At 38.2% G+C, this 20,514-nt stretch overlaps 1 protein-coding gene across 3 annotated transcripts in view; it reads right to left on the reverse strand.

Moving 5' to 3' along the window:
- The window catches only part of nrap (nebulin-related anchoring protein), a 25,528-nt gene extending 5,363 nt beyond the window's left edge, over nucleotides 1-20,165 (reverse strand). For 2 of the 3 annotated variants that reach the window (XM_061707633.1, XM_061707631.1), the window contains exons 1-35: nucleotides 19,955-20,165; nucleotides 19,128-19,222; nucleotides 18,916-19,003; nucleotides 16,827-16,919; nucleotides 15,593-15,700; nucleotides 15,409-15,516; nucleotides 15,173-15,277; nucleotides 14,580-14,687; nucleotides 14,379-14,486; nucleotides 14,074-14,181; nucleotides 13,504-13,620; nucleotides 12,670-12,774; nucleotides 12,016-12,120; nucleotides 11,777-11,881; nucleotides 10,859-10,957; nucleotides 10,618-10,722; nucleotides 10,397-10,504; nucleotides 10,163-10,270; nucleotides 9,833-10,030; nucleotides 9,082-9,186; nucleotides 8,907-9,005; nucleotides 8,715-8,819; nucleotides 7,615-7,722; nucleotides 7,255-7,412; nucleotides 6,095-6,248; nucleotides 5,894-5,998; nucleotides 3,548-3,646; nucleotides 3,327-3,431; nucleotides 3,135-3,242; nucleotides 2,574-2,687; nucleotides 2,279-2,476; nucleotides 1,183-1,287; nucleotides 942-1,040; nucleotides 723-827; nucleotides 529-636 (exon numbers count right to left, since the gene is read on the reverse strand). In XM_061707633.1, coding sequence (XP_061563617.1) covers nucleotides 529-636; nucleotides 723-827; nucleotides 942-1,040; nucleotides 1,183-1,287; nucleotides 2,279-2,476; nucleotides 2,574-2,687; nucleotides 3,135-3,242; nucleotides 3,327-3,431; nucleotides 3,548-3,646; nucleotides 5,894-5,998; nucleotides 6,095-6,248; nucleotides 7,255-7,412; nucleotides 7,615-7,722; nucleotides 8,715-8,819; nucleotides 8,907-9,005; nucleotides 9,082-9,186; nucleotides 9,833-10,030; nucleotides 10,163-10,270; nucleotides 10,397-10,504; nucleotides 10,618-10,722; nucleotides 10,859-10,957; nucleotides 11,777-11,881; nucleotides 12,016-12,120; nucleotides 12,670-12,774; nucleotides 13,504-13,620; nucleotides 14,074-14,181; nucleotides 14,379-14,486; nucleotides 14,580-14,687; nucleotides 15,173-15,277; nucleotides 15,409-15,516; nucleotides 15,593-15,700; nucleotides 16,827-16,919; nucleotides 18,916-19,003; nucleotides 19,128-19,222; nucleotides 19,955-20,020 — 3,912 coding nt within the window. In that variant the 5' untranslated portion in view covers nucleotides 20,021-20,165. The remainder of the gene's footprint in view (nucleotides 1-528; nucleotides 637-722; nucleotides 828-941; nucleotides 1,041-1,182; nucleotides 1,288-2,278; nucleotides 2,477-2,573; nucleotides 2,688-3,134; nucleotides 3,243-3,326; nucleotides 3,432-3,547; nucleotides 3,647-5,893; nucleotides 5,999-6,094; nucleotides 6,249-7,254; nucleotides 7,413-7,614; nucleotides 7,723-8,714; nucleotides 8,820-8,906; nucleotides 9,006-9,081; nucleotides 9,187-9,832; nucleotides 10,031-10,162; nucleotides 10,271-10,396; nucleotides 10,505-10,617; nucleotides 10,723-10,858; nucleotides 10,958-11,776; nucleotides 11,882-12,015; nucleotides 12,121-12,669; nucleotides 12,775-13,503; nucleotides 13,621-14,073; nucleotides 14,182-14,378; nucleotides 14,487-14,579; nucleotides 14,688-15,172; nucleotides 15,278-15,408; nucleotides 15,517-15,592; nucleotides 15,701-16,826; nucleotides 16,920-18,915; nucleotides 19,004-19,127; nucleotides 19,223-19,954) is intronic. The other variant, XM_061707632.1, reaches the window with a different exon arrangement.
- Between the last annotated feature and the right edge of the window lie 349 nt (nucleotides 20,166-20,514).

A 20,514-nucleotide genomic window follows, 5' to 3' on the forward strand; every position in this document is an offset into this window, starting at 1 on the left:
TTATGGTTCTGTGTTAAATCCACACACAACGTACGGGAAGGAAGGAAGGAAGGAAGGAAGGAAGGAAGGAAGGAAGGAAGGAAGGAAGGAAGGAAGGAAGGAAGGAAGGAAGGAAGGAAGGAAGGAAGGAAGGAAGGAAGGAAGGAAGGAAGGAAGGAAGGAAGGAAAGATATGAGCCTGGAAGGAAGGAAAGATATGAGCAAGAAAGAAAGAAAGGAAGGAAGGAAGGAAAGAAGGAAAGAAGGAAAGAAAGAAAGAAAGAAAGAAAGAAAGAAAGAAAGAAAGAAAGAAAGAAAGAAAGAAAGAAAGAAAGAAAGAAAGAAAGAAAGAAAGAAAGAGCAGAGCAGAGCAGAGCAGTGTTTTGGGGGCTCCAAAGACTGAATGTGGTTTTATCGTCATTTTTATCGTTATCGGGATAAATGCCAGAAATTATCGTGATACATTTTTTAGTCCATACCGCCCATCCCTAATATTGACTCATGTTTTATTTTATGATTCATATTCATTTGTACTGTAGTATGAGCTCACATCACTGGCGATGCCGGTAGAGGTCTTGGCAGCCTGGAAGGGGATGTCTTGCATGGTGAGCTTGTAGCCTTGAGCCCTCAGAGTGTGCCAAGACTCTTTGTACTTTATCTACAGCAGAAGCAAATGAACATTAACATTAACTGAACACACAATAAACAGAAAATACAATTTTTACAGCGCACAGCTCTCAGTACCTCGCTGAAGTTGGCTGCATTGATCTTGGCTTGCGTAATCTCTGGTCTCTCAGAGGTGATAGTGTAGTTGTGTCGATCATTCACCCCCTTCTCTTTGTACAAACGCTGCAAAATAATGATAAGAGGCGCATTCAAATCATGTGCAGTGTTGCGTCTTATGATCATCACAGACAGCAAGCTTAGGGGAAAACAGCGAAAGCAATAAGCTCATTATCTCACCTCATTTGTGACCAGTCCACTGGCTTTAGCGTGGATGATATCTGGAGAGTCGGTCACAGAGGTGTGCTTGAAATGGTACGGCTGCTGTCGGTACTTTTTCTGTGGCATAAAGAATTACAAGGCAAATCAGATATTTTCAATGAATGTAAACACAAAATCTAGCTAAAAAGGTAAGGCTTTGTGTGCATTCAATTTTTTTTAAAGCAAATACATAAAGAGTTAAAAAAAACAAACATCTTACATCACTGATGAGGTTGGTAGCCCTCTTGGATTCTTCAATCTGTAGAGCTCCAGTAGCGATCCAGGCTGCACCCCGCAGGTAGTTCAGGTCAGAGCGATACACCTTCTGCAAAGGGAACCAACAAAAAGAAAGTATACTTAAAGACACCAGTTGAAGTATATTTGATCCAAAGCATTCCATAAGAAAGTACTGTGTGCTAACCAGTACTGGAGTTGAGGGGGGATGAGGGGGATGGCATCCCCTCTGAAATAAAAACGGTCCAAATCATCCCCCCTGTAAAACTGCCATCCCCCCTTTCCATCCCTTATGTCATTTCATCAATGAATGTGGTTTTACTGCTATTTCAACATTTAGAGTCATCACCAGAAAAATAACTTATTTGACAATTTTCACCTGTTTCAAGTAAATTTTCACTTGAAATAAGTAGGAAAATCTGTCAGTGGAACAAGATTTATCTTCTTATTACAAGCAAAAAAAATCTTGTTCCACTGGCAGATTTTTCTACTTATTTCAAGTGAAAATCTACTTGAAACAGGTGAAAATTGTTGTTTTTTTCCAGTGATGAGTCTTGTTTTAAGTGTAAGGATATTTTTTTTACTAAAATGAGACATTTTCACTAGAAATAAGACAAATATTCTTGTTAAGATTTTGAGTTTTTGCAGTGATCCATTTTACTTATTCTGTGAAGGACAGAGTCATATTGATAAGTTCAGAAAACTGTTTTTTATTGTTGTGTTTTGATGTATTTGATGTAAGCCCAGTGGATATTTAAAGCTTACAGAAGGCTGCATTTAACTGCTGCTATGTCATTCCTGCAGTATTTCTGCAGGTGTTTTGGTCAGTGCTATTATTTTTAATATGTTATATTATTTGTAATCAGCGCAAATTATCTGTCCCCAATATGATAAAATCCACCATCCCCCCTGATTCTTTTTTACAACTCGAGTACTGGTGCTAACTATGTACTTCCTGTATATAGCAAGCAACAAATCGGTGAAGGTAATCTCTTACTCAAACTTTCTCTCTGCATTGTGGCTGGGACAAGTTATAATAAATGCTTGAGACAATTGTTCCACATTGAGTGTTTTCCTCTCACCTCACTCTGCAGAGCGTATGCTCTCTTGGCAGCCTGCACCTTCATGTCGTCAGGCAGCGAGGTGTAGTGATGCAGGGACAGCCTGTAGTCCTGATCGCTGACCAGCGACTGGGCCTTCTTGGCATGAGCAACCTCCATCATGTCCATGGAAAGGTGGTACTTTGAGAGCTGCTTCGCCGAGTCCCGTTTATACTTAATCTAAATGGACAACAGAAGGCAGCACAGTGTTTGAGAATGTGTAGATTTTTCCCCACCCTTTTTTCGTGTGGTTAAACTAAAGCAGAAAAGCCCTCACATCACTCTGGAGCTTGTTGGCGTGGACAGAGTGAGCGATGTTCAGGTCATCCTGCAGTCCCTTCAGTCCGATCATTTTCCCTTTGGTCCTCTCAAATTCTTCTTTGTACTTTTGCTGAAATGAGATATCGGCATGTTAAAACTACGAAACAACTGCCTCTTTTAATTTCACCACTGTGTCACTTTAAATTCACTTACAGTAATTTACTGCTCACTGTTTTTAATATATATTTATAAAACTGCTTTACATACTGCACAAAAAAAACCAAAAAAAAACAATTGCCTTTTGCACTCAGGTCACTTCCAGGAAATGTCTGTGTTGTGTTGTATTTATTCATGTGAACTCTTTTTTATATCTTTTTTAAATCTTTATCTGTTGTGCCTGTGCCTGCGCACTTTATATGTTTCACCGAGGGAAGTGGGAAACGTCCTCTCGATTCCATTGTATGTCTGACATGTGATGAATCGATAATAAAGCTACTTTGACTTTGACTTTTGAGACTTTTAAATGTGTTTGATGTCACAGTCAAAAACATTTTGATGTGACTTAAAGTAATCTCACATCACTGAGGATCTGCGCAGATGCTTTAGCAGACTGGAAAGGAATAGCATCCAGACGCAGCTTGTAACCACCATCACGTATTTTAGTCCAGGATTCCTTGTAACGACTCTAAAAAAAAAAAGATAAACACAGAGTGAGATGACTGGATATACTGTGTTTGACAGGACTGGGGGGCTGAAAACTATTTTTTACCTCACTGATGTTCATAGCGTTGAGCTTGGCCTGCACCATCTCAGGAATATCCCCACTCAGTGTGTAATTGTGCTTCAGATTTTCTCCCTTTTCCCTGTACAGCCTCTGCACAGCAGAACGTACAGCATGAAAATTGCATAATTTGTGATTAAGTGCATCTTTATTGGATACCACATCTTGGGAATCAAATAATTGCGGGTACAGATAACAGCTGGACTTACATCAACGGCCAGTTTATTGCTCTGTTTAGCCTGGATCATCTCTGGAGTGTTTTCAACGCTGGTAAACTTCAGAGAGCTCACATTCTGACGGTACTTGTTCTAGAGAGAAAAAAATAAAGTGATAAATCTGAGAGCGGATCGTTGAGATGAAGCCATGAACCGTGTAGTGTACGTGCAAGGACAGATGCCTAGTGACATTACAAATGTCAATCTTAACAAATTACCTGGAACAATCATAAACAAAAAGAGAACACACACACACACACACACACACACACACACATACACACACACACACACACACACACACACACACACACACACACACACACAAACTCACACGTGGTCTGATACTGATACAGCTACATAAATAGAAAAAAGTCAGCTCAGAAGGAGGCCTGAGTTCTGATCTATTTGTGTCCAGTTGGTCATGTCGTGGTTTAACGTGGTTAACTCCAACAGGAATGGCCCTTTAAACAAGTGGCTATTTGTGATAAGGTTATGAATAGAGCATCCTGCCTCCATGTGTCACAAACTGTTCCCTATGTACCAGTTGTGGGTCTTTATGTGAAATAATTTTATGATCTAGATGGATTATTCACTTTAGAATCAACAGAAATGAGCAACCCAATAGTTGTATACGACCTTGGCGGAGGCGCCAAAGTGCTTATGGAGAGCCAGAAGAGGTTTTCTAATGCTAATATATCAGTTTCAGTTTTACTTGAAGGGATATTTGTTTATTTTTAGGGAGTGTCAGATCACTCCCAGTCTTCTGTTCATACTATCAGCAAAAACCAGACAGAGGAAGCGTGGACTCCCGTTGCATATTGTTTAATGGCCCTCTGACACAAATCAGCAGAGGTGTCAAAAGTATTCACATTCATTACTCAGGTAGAAGTATAGATACTAGAGTTTAAAAATACTCCTGTAGAAGTTGAAGTATCAACTCAAGTGTTTTACTCAAGTAAAAGTATAAAAGTACTGGTTTCAAAACTACTTAAAGTATAAAAGTAAAAGTAATGTAAGGGGGAAAAAAGCCATTAAGGACAAAAGCCATTGAAAATGAATGCATCTTAGTATAATGCAAACATATTAAAGAACCATATATGTGTACTATTGAGCATTAACATGTGTTTCAGAGAGCAGGAGATATGATGACTAGTTGTCTATAAGTATTGTAATGGTGCAAAAAGTCAAACTTCAGAGGCATGTTATCATTTATCCTAACCTTTATTGGAATGTACATCCAAGTTTAGTTGCAGGAATCTGAGGGAACGGATGTAAGAACAAAACTGGACAAGAACATCTGAAACAACCACAACCAAATTCACTCTATCCGGATGGAGCAATTTAACTGGATAGTTTTTTATGGGCAAAAATGAAATAGAGTAACGAGGTTGTTTTTAAAATGTAAGGAGTAAAAAGTACAGATAATTGGGTGAAAATGTAAGGAGTAAAAGTAAAAAGTCGTCTGAAAAATAATTACTCCAGTGAAGTATAGATAACCAAAATTTCTACTTAAGTAAGGTAACGAAGTATTTGTACTTCGTTACTTGACACCTCTGCAAAGCAAAAACCAGAGCTACAATGGACATCATGCCAGAGGCAACTGAGAGACCCAGGAAAGTAAATGAGACTGAACAAGAACACATTTTTAACAGGGTCTTAAAAGCAACGTAACACCAACAGTGTGCCCTCTGAGCTTAACATTGCAAATATTCTTCTGTGTGGCTTCAAAACATCACTTCCCAATATGTCTGACTTTTTTCCCTTTGATTGTCTTTAAGTCAAATGTAAAATTAAATCAACGTAGGTTTATTTCAAATCCACAGCCTGTATTAGTAGACACTGAGGAGCTTTTTGTAAACTGGATATTTTAAGTGGCTGCAAATGCAAAATATAACGAGCTGAGGGATAACCTTTACTACTTGTATAATCAAGAAACACAAGCAAGACTACAGCTTTTTTGAGATAAATTGTTGAATTAGTGCATTAAGACTGGGATTATAGTCTGCACACTTAACCCAGTTTAGGGGAACACGGGTGGTTTGTGGCTCCTTAAATAAATCCTGACTGAAGCCATAAACCTGTGTTACGCAACCAAGCATATCACTTTCATGAACTCTTTACTCACATAGTTCTCCAACTTATTAATAGTATAGAAAATTATAAAATTTAAATACTGCATAATAACTCATCTGACTCTCAATACAATGAAGGAAATAATAAAGGATGAGGACCGAACTATATTTTTCATGGGTTATTGAAGATACAAGACTTGCTATGGTTTGACTGAACAGTTATTGCAGGAATGCATTCTGGGTCATTGGGTCAGACATACTGTACCTCGCTGACTAGCGCTCCTGCTTTCTTCGCCTGCTGGACGTCCAGGGACTGTGAAACCTCCCAGCCGACACCCTTCATCCAGTTCAGGTCTGACCTGTACTGATTCTAAAGAGAGATACACACACACACTGTAGATTAACATTTGTGTGGTTAATTGATCACTTCTGCTTTACAAATGTCGTGCAAAGCGACAAGGCGTACATCGCTCTGCAGTCCGTAGGCCTTCTTGGCCCAGGCAACGTTCATGTCCGTTGGGAGAGTGGTGTAGTCATGCAGGAAAGTCCTGTAATTGGTCTCGGTGGCCAGGTCCTGAGCCTTCTTGGCGTGGCTGATGTTCAGCATGTCCAAAGAAACACTGGATACAAAAAACATTTCAAACAGAAAATTAAAAGCCATTTCTCCTGGTTTTTCACTAAACTAGTGCCAGAGTTGGGTAGTAACGAGTTACATTTACTCCATTACATTTACTTGAGTAAGTTTTGGGAAATGTTGTACTTTTAGGAGTAGTTTTGAATCACTATACTTTTTACTTTTACTTGAGTAGATTTGTGAAGAAGAAACTGTTACTCTTACTCCGCTACATTAGGCTACATTGAGCTGTTACTTTTCTTTTATCCCTTTTATCCGCGTACGCCTCAATCTCATGACATCACTGAGTGATTCTTTGGGAAAAATGTTTGTTTTTGCATGTTTTGTCACATTTACACAGACTCAAACACACAGAGTTTCTATGAGTTCATGGGCTTGTTCTAGTTCTGCCTGGTTAAAAAAGACAGTACAAAGGCTTGAAATTTTGTGCTACTTGTGCTTAATTATTTTTTTTATTCTGTTATTTTATTTATTAAAGTACTTGAATTTACTTTAAGATTATTTTAATTTAAGCTATTTTTTAATTTTTTATTAATTTTAATTTATTTTATTATTTTATTGATTAAATTTGCCTGAAGATGATTATTTTGTAATAGTGTTTGAATGGTTGTGTTAAAAAAATAAATCAGATGTTACTCAACAGTTACTCAGTACTTGAGTAGTTTTTTCAGCAAGTACTTTTTTACTTTTACTCAAGTAATTATTTGGATGACTACTTTCTACTTGTACTTGAGTCATATTATTCTGAAGTAACAGTACTTACTAGTGCTCTTTGATTATCTGAGCCACTCAAAAGCAGGACGCTTCAGCGTGTGATCTTGCTTTGGACTCTATCAGGGTGATGAATTATGTAGTTGTCTGTCTCAGAACTGAGGCAGATATTCATATGCCACTTTTGGAGATGAGAGGTTCATTAAATGTCTTCTTTTCCTGCATTAATGCCTGTATATGAGTGTCAGAAAGGGTCTGAAGTGCCAGGTTTGTTTATCAACCTGTATTTGGCCTTTGTGTCCTCGTAGTTCTTCCTGTAGTACAAGTCACTCTGAAGTTTGGTGGCCAGAGCAGAGTGAGCCATCTGAGAGTCATCGCTGACCGACTTGATGCCGATCACTTTGCCTTTGCTTTTCTCATACTTCTCCTTGTATTTGACCTGAAAGACAATCACAGATTAACAGTCTTTGAGATCCAAACTGGACTCAGAAATTTTTTAACCAATTTTCTTTCTTTAGGACTGCACCATACTACAAATATTAGACCAAACTATAAAGATGATCTGCTTCTCACAAAAATATCTGGAGCTCTTTTCATGCAACATTTTTAATTTATTAATGCATTTATTTTAAGTAACTCACAGCACTGGCCAGGTCTCTCTTGGCCTTCGCTGTGAGGATAGACAAAGAGTCCAAATGAAGCTCAAAGCCTTTCTCCCTTTGCTTCTCCCACTGGCTCTTGTACACTTTCTGCAACAAAAAAACAGATTAATAGAAAATGTGCACATGACCTTCATGCATTCTTGTCTCTATTAACTTTAAAAACAGGAAAATAAACAGGAAAAATGAATGGAAATAAAACATGAAGTTTTTAATTATCATATGTGCACCAATATTTCTAAAACCGACTAATCAGAAGCCACTTATTCTCATTTACCACACTAAATGGTTAGGGACCCTGTTGGGCTATCAGTAATAGATGTCATGCTCTCTTTTATTGCTCTGTACTTTTTTATTTTCCCTGTATAAAAACAACAACAACAAATAATGTATCCTTTACATGTTGGATGGTGCAGGCATGTCTCTATCAAATGATGTGTGGGGGTCCGCTCAAATGTGCTCATCCTAATTTGAATTTGTGGAATACATCTTTTGTTGTATTTTGCACCCCTTGAGCTGAAGATCAGAAAATGGTTTAAACTGAGCCATCTTTCTGGAAATAGCTGTATATTGAAACATTGGTTCATAAAACCAGAACAACAATGATTTGATTTACTGTGTGAGTTTGAAATAAATGGAAAAAAAAAAAAATTTCAGTCATTAGATGGAAACCACGCACCATTAATGAAGCACGAGTCCAAGCTGCTACTGTGTTTCAAAAATCCCCCAAAACTTCCTACTTTTCTGTTTATGAAGACCTTTAGCACTTTCAAAACTTGGCACAGTTATGTATATTTGTTTATTCTCGTCAGGTGTAAGCTATGAAAATCAATTTTGATATCAACAAATTACATTATCAGCTAGTTATTGCACCAAAACAAATCAGATTTATGGAGTCATCCCTTCCACATGATAGCCTACATACAACATAGTTAAGCTCAGTTTCTTCAGACCCATATTCTTAATAGGAAATCAATGATCTGAGAGGTCCTTTTAGCGTGAACAATAAAAAATAAGGGTTTTATAACAATTGAAATCAGTGTTGCTTCATATTGCTCCTATTGCGCGTTTATTCCACTTACCCCACTGAGCAGGTCAGCATTGGCCTTTGCTTGTCTGAAGAGGGGCTCGTCTTTTGTCATTGTGTATTGATGTAACATCTGCTCTGTGTTTGCTTTGTACGCCAGCTGGACAGTCAAAAAAAAAGTTAGATTGCAAGAGTTGCTAAACATAATGAAATAAAGATGATAACAGGTTTAAGGAGGAGCCCTCACGTCGCTCTGCAGCTCCTGGCTTTTCTTGGCGTGTTTGATGGAGAGGTCGTCCGCCACCTGGGTGAACTTGATTTTGTCGGCCTTCTGGCGGTATTTGGTCTGAGAAAAGAGCATATAGTTGATAAACTGCCGTGCTGTAAAAGAGCATGGCGATCAGTCGTGAGCTTAAACTCACATCACTGAGCAGCTCTCCAGCTTTCTTGGCTTGAGTGATGTTGAGACATCCCTCAGTGTCCCAGCCCACCCCCTTCATCCAGTGCAGGTCGGAACGGTACTGGTTCTGTAGGGCAGAAAACAAACAGTCTCAATAACTTCTGAAACATGTTTAATCCTTTTTTTTTTTTTTTTTTAAATAACCCCCCTGCTTGATTTGATTTTGATTTGAGTTTTTTATTTCGGTCCATTTGGATACAACATAGTACAACATAAAAAAAAGGTCCAATATTTTAAATGGCACCGAAAAGGTATAGGCTGAAGCCAAGGCTTATTATGCCTACCCTTTTATGAACCTCGACTCAGGAGGTTTTATACATAACAAAACTAATAATTTGGGTTCAAACATTGAAAAAGAATGGATATATTGGACAAGTAACAAATAAACAAAAAAAACAAAGACAAAAACAAAACTAAAAAACATACTATAAATTTCAAGAAGTGATAAATTAAGTGGTTCTTGGCAAGAGACTGTACAGCGTGGAGAGCAGAGGTTAAGAGTAGGGTGTGTTAAAAAAAAAAAAAAATACATTTTTAACATACCAAGTGTCTTACAGGGACCTGGTATGATGTGGTGCTGCTTCACCAACTCCTCGGCTAAGCGGCCGCGGAGAGCGGTCATGCAAACACTTGCTTCGATTTGCTACTATCATGGTATTTATTATAATATTATCATTCATACGCTGAAGCCGCCCCTGAGGTAACTTTCTCACCTCACTCTGGAGGGCGTAAGCCTTTTTGGCCTGCTGGACCTTGATGTCGTCAGCCATGACGGTGTAGTCGTGGAGTTTTGTGCGATACTCCAGATCGCTGGCGAGGGCCTGAGCCTTCTTGGCGTGACTTAGGTTGATCATGTCCAGGGGGAGGCTGCACTGGGACCGGCTTTCCTTAGAGCCCTTCTTGTACTCAATCTGAAGCGAGTGACAATCACAACAGAGCGTTTTCTGACTGTATCCCACAGGCATGTAGCAACTATGTGTGAGTTACACTGAAAACATACATCCCGAAGCTTGTTATAACTGATCAAAGTCGTTTCTACTTACATCACTGCTCATCTTGGCTACTTGTAGAGAGTGCAGAGTCTTGGAGTCAGCCATGTTGAACCCAGCTGCTTTCTCCTTGTTTTTCATGTACAACTCTTTGTATTTAATCTGAAACACATGTCATCTGATTTGATTTGATATTCCAGCCATCATATCTGATTAAAGCCACTTAGGTTTTTTTTGCTTTGATGCACTGCCTCTCTTAGCCAGGGTGAGGAAAGCATGTTTACTTACATCACTGGCCAGGTCGCGGGAACTTTTGGCAGCTCTCACGCTTAGGTCATCCACGCTAGTTTCACATGCTTTAGACTTCGTCTTCTCCCACTCCTCTCTATACTTAATCTGGAGGGACAATAATGTTTTATCAAATTAGAACTCCACAAAGTAAAAGGGCTGATGTGAATTTAGATCAAACTGTGCATGCATATGTGAGAAAAGTGTCTGTGCGGACTTACATCACTACACAAAGCAGCGTTGGCTTTGGCCTTTTGGATCTGGGGCAGATCCTGGGATATAGTGTACTGATGCTTCGTTTTTTCATAGCCGGCTTTATAATTCAACTGGGGGACACATGGATTACATGTTACAACAGTGAACTCACGAGTGCAGCTTACTGGCCAAAGGTCCCATCAATTTGAATGAAAGCACTGATGATGGGCGTTGGTGTTATGTTGTGATTATGCTGTTTTTACTTACATTGCTGACCAACTGAGCATTTTTCTTGGCTAAAACAATCTCCGGTGTGTCAGTCACGGATTTGTACTTGACCTGGTCAATATGTTGCCTGTAGTTTTTCTGCAGACACAAAAACACATTCAACAATTTTTACATTCTTATGATTTTTTAAAGTACTGGAGTTGAGGGGGGATGAGGGGGGATGGCATCCCCCCCTGAAATAAAAACGGTCCAAATCATCCCCCCTGTAAAACTGCCATCCCCCCTTTCCATCCCTTATGTCATTTCATCAATGAATGTGGTTTTACTGCTATTTCAACATTTAGAGTCATCACCAGAAAAATAACACCAGAAAAATAACTTATTTGACAATTTTCACCTGTTTCAAGTAAATTTTCACTTGAAATAAGTAGAAAAATCTGCCAGTGGGACAAGATTTATCTTCTCATTACAAGCAAAAAAATCTTGTTCCACTGGCAGATTTTGAAAATCTACTTGAAACAGGTGAAAATTGTTTTTTCCAGTGATGAGTCTTGTTTTAAGTGTAATGAGATTTTTTTACTAAAATGACACATTTTAAGTAGAAATAAGACAAATATTCTTGTTAAGAGTTTTTGCAGTGATCAGTTTTACTTATCCTGTGAAGGACAGAGTCATATTGTTAAGTTCAGAAAACTGTTTTTTATTTTTATGTTTTGATGTATTTGATGTTAGCCCAGTGAATATTTAAAGCTTACAGAAGGCTGCATTTAACTGCTGCTATGTCATTCCTGCAGTATTTCTGCAGGTGTTTTGGTCACTGCTATTATTTGTAATATATTATATTATTTGTAATCAGCACAAATTATCTGTCCCCATATGATAAAATCCACCATCCCCCCTGATTTTTTTTTACAACTCGAGTACTGCTTGTAATGGATTACTTTAGGAGGTACATACATCTTTCAGTGGGTCCAACTTCCTTTGGCTTTGGTAACCTGGTGTCAGAGTGGCTGGGTAGTTGTATTCCCCCTGCTCCTGTTCAATACTTTGCTTGTAGGAAATCTGGAGCACACAAGACAATGCCATTATATCAGTGTTGCAATTAAATATTAAAACAAATTGCTGCTCACAATAAAGACTACACTCGCTATCCTTGTAGTTACTATGGGATATTTGCCACCAGGAATAGGACTTACATCACTCGCCAGCTTCCTCGCTTTCATCGCATGCAGGGTCTTCTTATCAAATCCTGAGTCTTCATAGTGGTTCATATCACTGGTATATTTCTCTTTATACTTGTTCTGTTAAAACACAAGAAGACAAAACAGGTTTGTAGATCCCTCTAATACAGGACTGTCTCAGAAAATTAGAATATTGTGATAAAGTCCTTTATTTTCTGTAATGCAATTAAAAAAAACTAAAATGTCATACATTCTGGATTCATTACAAATCAACTGAAATATTGCAAGCCTTTTATTATTTTAATATTGCTGATTATGGCTTACAGTTTAAGATTAAGATTCCCAGAATATTCTAATTTTTTGAGATAGGATATTTGAGTTTTCTTAAGCTGTAAGCCATGATCAGCAATATTAAAATAATAAAAGGCTTGCAATATTTCAGTTGATTTGTAATGAATCCAGAATGTATGACATTTTTGCATTACAGAAAATAAAGGACTTTATCACAATATTCTAATTGTCTGAGACAGTCCTGTATAACCACAATGCTCACACTTTGAAATAACACTTGTATGTAGCACAGCTGCTGAGAATGAGGCAGCAGACCAAGGTTAGGCTGTTTAGTTTGGATTTCTGTGTGCTGTTTCTCGCACTTTTCAGCAGACTTACATCACTGGTGAACTTGGCGACCTTGGCAGCGTTCTGAAACTGTGGCGTCTCACAGAAGTTGATGCTGTGTCCTTTGGTATTCTCCAAGTCTTTTCTATACTCAACCTGCAAAACAAAGCAGATACGCTTTTTCATTGACATTTTCCATTTCTCCTTTTTTTTTTTTCCTTCTTTCCTTTTTCAGAGTCAAAGCTCATCCTTTGAGGCAACAAGTTGCCAACCGTTCTTCTAAGTTATGTGCTAAATATATAGAAACATAGCCTCAGTCACTGTAGCTGACACCTAACCCATCGTAATTCAAGAGGCACGAAAACAAAAGCTTAACTCTTAAATACGCTGGGCTCAGCTTAACAAGGACACTGTGGCGTCATTTAACTTGCCAGTGCTTTTACTTTTGTAACACTGCAGGCGAAGCACTCGGAGGCATTGTTCAAAGAAATTCAAGAAGTCTGCGTGATTCAAAATGAATGCAAATAGCAAACATTATCATGTGATATTTCCAAGGCTCAGAATAGATGCTTGTGATCGCTGTGTTCTCCTGTGTGTGTGAGGTACGCTATCATTAGTTTGGCGGGATGTCTTACGGCCTTGAATGTAAGCTGCAACCAGAACACATATGCGTTTCAAGGATGACAGAAATGCAGTTATGGCAGCTTCATGTTTGCATGAAACTGACATAGTACACTCAATATCTCCATCTCTTAAACACACAAACGCTCCGTCCCGCTACACTCATCTCTCAAACTCTCTTGGATACATCTTACAAGAAATCTTTATCCAGTCCAACGTACTCTCTCCCGACTCCCTGGTGGGATACTTCAGCGCGTGACTCACCTCACTGACAAGCTTGTTGATTTTTCTGGCGTTCTTCAGTGTCAAGTTGTCCTCTGAGGTTAGACTGTGAAAGTGTGATGTTCCCTTCAACTTCTTTAAGTCCTTCTTGTATTTGAGCTGCGAAGGAACGACAGATGACGACATGTCCGTGTCAGTGTTGGATCAGGGGATTAGAGACTCGAACATACAAACTGTCTAATTCAGTCAGGGTGGAGATTTGGTGAGTTATGAGAAAGGGAGGTCTCTCATCGTTGTCCATCATCTCTCATGCCCCGGCAATGACAAGGTCACATGATGGATGAGACTGAGGACTGTACACACTATACTGTGTAATGTTTTGACAGGATTTACAACAAGCTCACATGGTGCCACAACTGATACGGGCTCCCTTTTTTGTAACCTCTCTGAATGCAAAGGTTAAAAAGGACTTTGAACATCATAACAACTGAAATATCCTGATGTCAGACTTAAGGTCTCCAGTTAAGAATGTGCTACTGGATGTTTTTAGCTTTTATAAATGCTACAGGTGTTTGTTTTGGAAATTCACCATGCATTTATGTTGATACTCACATCACTGGCAATTTCCTGAGCCTTCTTTGCAAGATGATAACCAGGCGTAATCATGGCAGGGAAACTCCCTTTACCCCGTTGCTGCTCATATTCTTCTGTATAGGCGATCTGAAATAGAGGGGTGCAACCCTTTGTTTGATTTACTTGTAATATATGACATGTGTGCAACATAAAAAGTCTTCTGTCATCTTTTTTTGTGTGTAGATTTACACTGTTCGTGACTAAAATGTGGCAAACAAATACTTTTTAATATTGTGTTTTTCACATTTTATCAGGTTTTGCAGAAATGGAATCAGTTTTCTCACCTGGCTGAATTTCTCTGCATTTTCTCTGGCGTGAACCATCTCAGCAGCCCCTGCATCAGTGCTGGCTTTACCCCTCATCTCCTGCTCATACACCTGCCGATACTTGATCTGAGCCAACATGACAAAAACAACCGATCATCAGCAAGTGTGTGTTAAATGCACATAGTTAAGGGATATCTTTATTATTATGATGCTTCTTACATTACTGGCCTGCTCAGAGGCCTTCTTTGAACTCTTGTATCCAGGGGTGATGTGTGCTGGGAAGCTTCCTTTTCCCCTCTGCTGCTCATATTCTTCTGAGTACGCATACTGGGGAAAAAAAATAAAATAACATTATATATACAGTATATACAGGACTGTCTCAAAAAATTAGAATATTGTGATAAAGTTCTTTATTTTCTGTAATGCAATTAAAAAAACAAAAATGTCATACATTCTGGATTCATTACAAATCAACTGAAATATTGCAAGCATTTTATTATTTTAATATTGCTGATTATGGTTTACAGTTTAAGATTAAGATTCCCAGAATATTCTAATTTTTTGAGATACTGTAGGATATTTGAGTTTTTCTTAAGTTGTAAGCCATAATCAGCAATATCAAAATAATAAAAGGCTTGCAATATTTCAGTTGATTTGTAATGAATCCAGAATGTTTGAAATTTTTGCATTACGGAAAATAAAGGACTTTATCACAATATTCTAATTTTCTGAGACAGTCCTGTATAAAACAATACTTTGTTAAGGGCATCTTAAACGACAAAGTTATTGCATAAAGAATGAGCAAAGCTTACATCGCTGACTATTTGCGACTGTTTCTTGGCCAGCAGCACTTCTGGGGGATCGACAAACGTTGTGTACTTTGAAACTCTTTCCTCGTGTCCTTTTTTATATTCCAGCTGCAGAATAAGAAAAAAAAGTTCAATTCTGCTGGCTACTTTAAGTTATAATAAAGTTGAATTTTCTGTAAGCCACCTGATGTCACTTATAAATGTTTCAAAATTGGTTTTGAGGTCTAAAATCTACTTACGTTACTGGCTAAAGCGTTGGCTGTCTTGGCAGTTTGGTAGCCAGGTGTGATCATGGCAGGGAAGCTGCCTTTTCCTTTTGACTCCTCATATTCCTCTTTGTAATTAACCTGTAACAAAAGCACAAAGTCAGTCAGGACGTCTGACCGTTACAGCTGAGGAGAATGAAGATGTACTTGTACTGACATCACTGATGGTCTTCTGTGCTTGTGACATCGTCACGATCTCCTGGTTGGTGACCATCCCTGAATACCAGCTCTGCTGCTGTGAGAACGCAGACTGAGACTGAAAAGTCTGGTAAAAACATGAGAGACAAACATGTCTGGTTAACATGAGGGAATAATGCAAATACATCTGTGTTTGGTTATAGTGGAAATGGAAACAATAAAAAAAAGTAAAATCCTATATCAAACTGAAATGAGATAAGATTTGACTACTTTTCTTCATGATCACATTGATTGGTGTGCAAGACAGCTGCTTATTCTTTATTGGAGCTGTGCGCGCTCGGCCTCTGGGCTGTCACGATGCAAATGCTTTTTTATGTTAAGGTTGCTCAGGAAGAAAAGCTCAGAGTATAAATGAGGCACATCAGTCAGGTCTGCGACAGTGCGTTTTATGAGACAGAAAAATACCTTTTAGTGTGGACTCATGTCTGCACTAAAAGCACATATCAGGCACAAATACACAAGAACAAATCAGCAGAAAAAACAATGAAGGAAGGAAATATCTCAAAAGCATAGAAAGGGTGGCTTCCTTCAAGAGGGTTAAAATCAACTTTTATAATAAGATGGTACGGAGTGTAATCCTTCATCAGGGACCAAAATAACATGAACCAAATCAATTTTGAGTTAGAATAAGATGAATGCTTATTTTGTTGCCAGTTCTAACTCAAAAGTCCTTCAAATCATGTTGTTTTGGTCCCAGAATAAACACTTTCACTCCTTACCATCCAATTACAGGACTGTCTCAGAAAATTTGAATATTGTGATAAAGTCCTTTATTTTCTGTAATGCAAAAATGTCATACATTCTGGATTCATTACAAATCAACTGAAATATTGCAAGCCTTTTATTATTTTAATATTGCTGATCATGGCTTACAGCTTAAGAAAACTCAAATATCCTATCTCAAAAAATTAGAATATTCTGGGAACCTTAATCTTAAACTGTAAACCATAATCAGCAATATTAAAATAATAAAAGGCTTGCAATATTTCAGTTGATTTGTAATGAATCCAGAATGTATGACATTTTTGTTTTTTTTAATTGCATTACAGAAAATAAAGAACTTTATCACAATATTCTAATTTTCTGAGACAGTCCTGTATATACCTAGGATTGTTTGAACTCTTAAAAAAAGCAAAAGTGGTACTTGAACATAAGTAATTGGGCTGGAACTCTCTGCTCTCCCAGGAGCTCACCTGGCCGGCTAGACGAGCCTTCTCCAGCTCCATGGATCTCATGTCACAATGGAAGGTGGACATAAAGCGTTCGCCATCTTCGCGATACTTCAGCTACAAGTGCACATGGACAACAAGCATTGAGAAGCCAGAGCCAGCACACATTTGCACATGCACACACATTTTTGCTAAAACAAACCAAAAAATATGACAACAAAAAAAAAACAATCAGCTCTGTCTGGCATTAGTATGTTTCAGATCCACAGAGTCACTCTGTCCTTGTGTTGGCTGAGAACCTGAGCTAGCAGATGATGAAAGGATGACGTTTATTTGACGTTATTCACCAAATGTTTCAATCAGGATGAAACAAGACCTGCCATAATTTGCTGATCTCACTAATTATCTTTCAAAAAGAAGTCCAAAACTAATATTAGAACTACTTTACTGCAGTGGATAGAAGTGACTGTGCAAGAGTATCGCTAACACAGGACTAATAATAATAATGTTTATTTAAAACTCAAAGGAAAACTCTCTTTAACAGCCAAATACACGTAAAACGTTGTTTAAAATGTAGTATTTTCCTTTGTTCAGACAGAATCAAGTGTTACTCAGGATGATCTGAAGCCAGCTTTTAGATATACTCTATATGCACATATATCAACATGTAAAGTCTCACATCTCTCCGGCGGCCCACAGCAGTAGCTGATGAGCTTGCACGCCTACGGCTAATATAAGCAAAGAAGCATTGCATGAACTTGTAAACACAGACAGACAGAAACAGGTGGCACGGCAGAGGATTAGAAGGGATGTGAGGCTGTTTTCCCCGACCTATAATTTTAGCCCCCTGAAGCTTAAAGTGGGCAGAGTAGACGGGGGTGGGTCTCACCTCTGTCAGTAGAACAGAAATAACCTGAGACACACTATCCATTCCAAACCACTGCCGTCACCACGGACCCAGTGCAGTCATCCACCTTTATCTCATCCACTCATAGAAAGGGAATGACACCATTTTTATTTTTTATCTTACTGTAATGGTTATATATGCAGAGGTGTCAAAAGTATTCACATTCATTACTCAGGTAGAAGTATAGATACTAGAGTTTAAAAATACTCCTGTAGAAGTTGAAGTATCAACTCAAGTTTTTTACTCAAGTAAAAGTATAAAAGTACTGGTTTCAAAACTACTTAAAGTATAAAAGTAAAAGTAATGTAAGGGGGAAAAAAGCCATTTAGGACAAAAGCCATTGAAAATGAATGCATCTTAGTATAATGTAAATATATTAAAGAAGCATATATGTGTACTATTGAGCATTAACATGTGTTTCAGAGAGCAGGAGATATGATGACTAGTTGCCTATAAGTATTGTAATGGTGCAAAAAGTCAAACTTCAGAGGCATGTTATCATTTATCCTAACCTTTATTGGAATGTACATCCAAGTTTAGTTGCAGGAATCTGATGTAAGAACAAACTGGACAAGAACATCTGAAACAACCACAACCAAATTCACTCTATCCGGATGGAGCAATTTAACTGGATAGTTTTTGTTTAAAGGCCGAAATGAAATAGAGTAATGAGGCTGTTTTTAAAATGTACGGAGTAAAAAGTACAGATAATTGCGTGAAAATGTAAGGAGTAAAAGTAAAAAGTCATCTGAAAAATAATTACTCCAGTGAAGTATAGATAACCAAAATTTCTACTTAAGTAAGGTAACGAAGTATTTGTACTTCGTTACTTGACACCTCTGTATATATGTTGGCTGTCAGTGTGCTTCAGAGTTAATTGTGCTATGAAGGGATGTCACCTGTTCTCCAACTGGCTGAAAATGTCCAAACATAAAATAGCAAGGTGGTACATAAAGAAAATATGAACAAACATTGAATGAAGACATGCCTTTTTAGTTACTCCGAGGTCGCTCTGAGTCTGCATGTATCAATAACAAACATGAAAAACCATCCAGTCATGACAAACCATGATACATATTTTGTTCATGACATAGTGGCTTATATCAGCGTGTCAACAATACATACTGAGTCAGAGACCACCCAGAGCATTTCACCTTACACGAAGGATGAGCAGATGCAGCATCTGCACCCGCGGTGAGATCTTACCTCACTACTCGCTTTGCTTTGCTTCTTTGCATTGATGTTGACGGGGGTCTCATAAACACTTGTGAATGTGTTGTTCCTTGGATTGTGACTGAAAGGATGCGATAGAAACATGGTCTTTACCATCTTGGAGTTGTTGGAATCAAATATATTATCATTCCCACCAGCAGAGTGATTTAGGTTTGTTCAGGTTCAAAGAGAAAGGCATCACTTACACAGAGCAATACGGCCTCTTCTTGTGGCTCACAAAGTTATTGGCAGTGAGGACCATCTTGCAGACATCGCAGTGAAAACACGCTTTGTGCCAGTTCTGAGAAAAGAAGAGAAAAATCACATCATTTTGAGACCCGAGTCTGATGCAAAGATGACTTCAGATTAGATAATTATGGCAAGGAAAGAAGAGTTTAAACTTTGGACTGGAGGTACCCAGAGAATTTAAAAAAAGGATGATAGCAAAAGCCCAGAATAACACCCGCAATCACAGCATGTTCTCCCTGATGGACTCAGTGACTTGTTATTAAATATACATCTTATGTGACTCTTTAACCGTATACCTCCTCCTATCTCTCTTGAATATTGATTATGAAAACCCATGTAAAACCCACAAGCAATATTTAAGATTTACACAGATGTTTTTATATCGCAATACTTATCATTTATATAGCAATGACAACATATTAATTTGTGTGAAATTTGGGTTTAAAAGTATATGTATTCAACAAAAGCTCAGCACAGCAAATCAAAGGGATTAACCATAATATGCAAGTGATTTCTACTCACTTATTGTGCTATTTATATGTAAATTATTGATAGATTTGACTTTCCAGAAGTTTTACCTAATTCATGTATATTCATGTGTTGTCGTTGGTGCTTATAAATATTTTGAATAATTCAATTGTTGCCAAATAAATCCTTTAAATGAAATTAATTTTCACCTGCTGCTCAAAAGATATACAAAGTCCATCAGCAATTTTGAATAATATGTCAAACAAGCTGTAAAAGACAAATCAAGTGTGAGATTTCCTTCTTTTTTTTTTTTTACCTGATCAATGCAGTTGATCTTTTCTGCTGGGTAGACCACAAACCTACACCTGGCGCAGGACTGCATGATTTCTGCTTATCCTTCTCCCACAAAAACGTCAGTAAAAATAAAAAAAACTACTAATGTAAGTCTTGACAGGCAGGCAGGAGAGCAACAGTTGAGCTTGAGGAAACAGAGCGACTCCCTGGCAGTCGGGTCGGTGCGTCTCCGGTTGTGGTAAACTTAGCTATGACACTGTGAAGCTCACAAACTGTCTCTTACTTGACACCATGTCCCATGATGGATCGGCCCACTTCCATGCCTCATGCGTCAGGACTGGCTGAGTCCAGCTGTCTGTCTGTGGACACACACACACACACAAACGCACACTCACAGTTACAGACACTTCACATGTCAGGGCATATGTGTAATGACCTCGAGTTGGAAAGCAAATTCAACTTTGGGCATCCTGCCATGACATCATGACATAAAAGCGTAATTCAGTGTGTAATGGTTTTACTTAGACTCAGTCAGCTTCATAAGCTAATTATGTTTACCCACACAAAGAAATGGCTTCCAGT

This window comes from Cololabis saira, chromosome 19 (genome assembly GCF_033807715.1).
Source record: "Cololabis saira isolate AMF1-May2022 chromosome 19, fColSai1.1, whole genome shotgun sequence".
Classification (NCBI taxonomy): domain Eukaryota; kingdom Metazoa; phylum Chordata; class Actinopteri; order Beloniformes; family Belonidae; genus Cololabis; species Cololabis saira.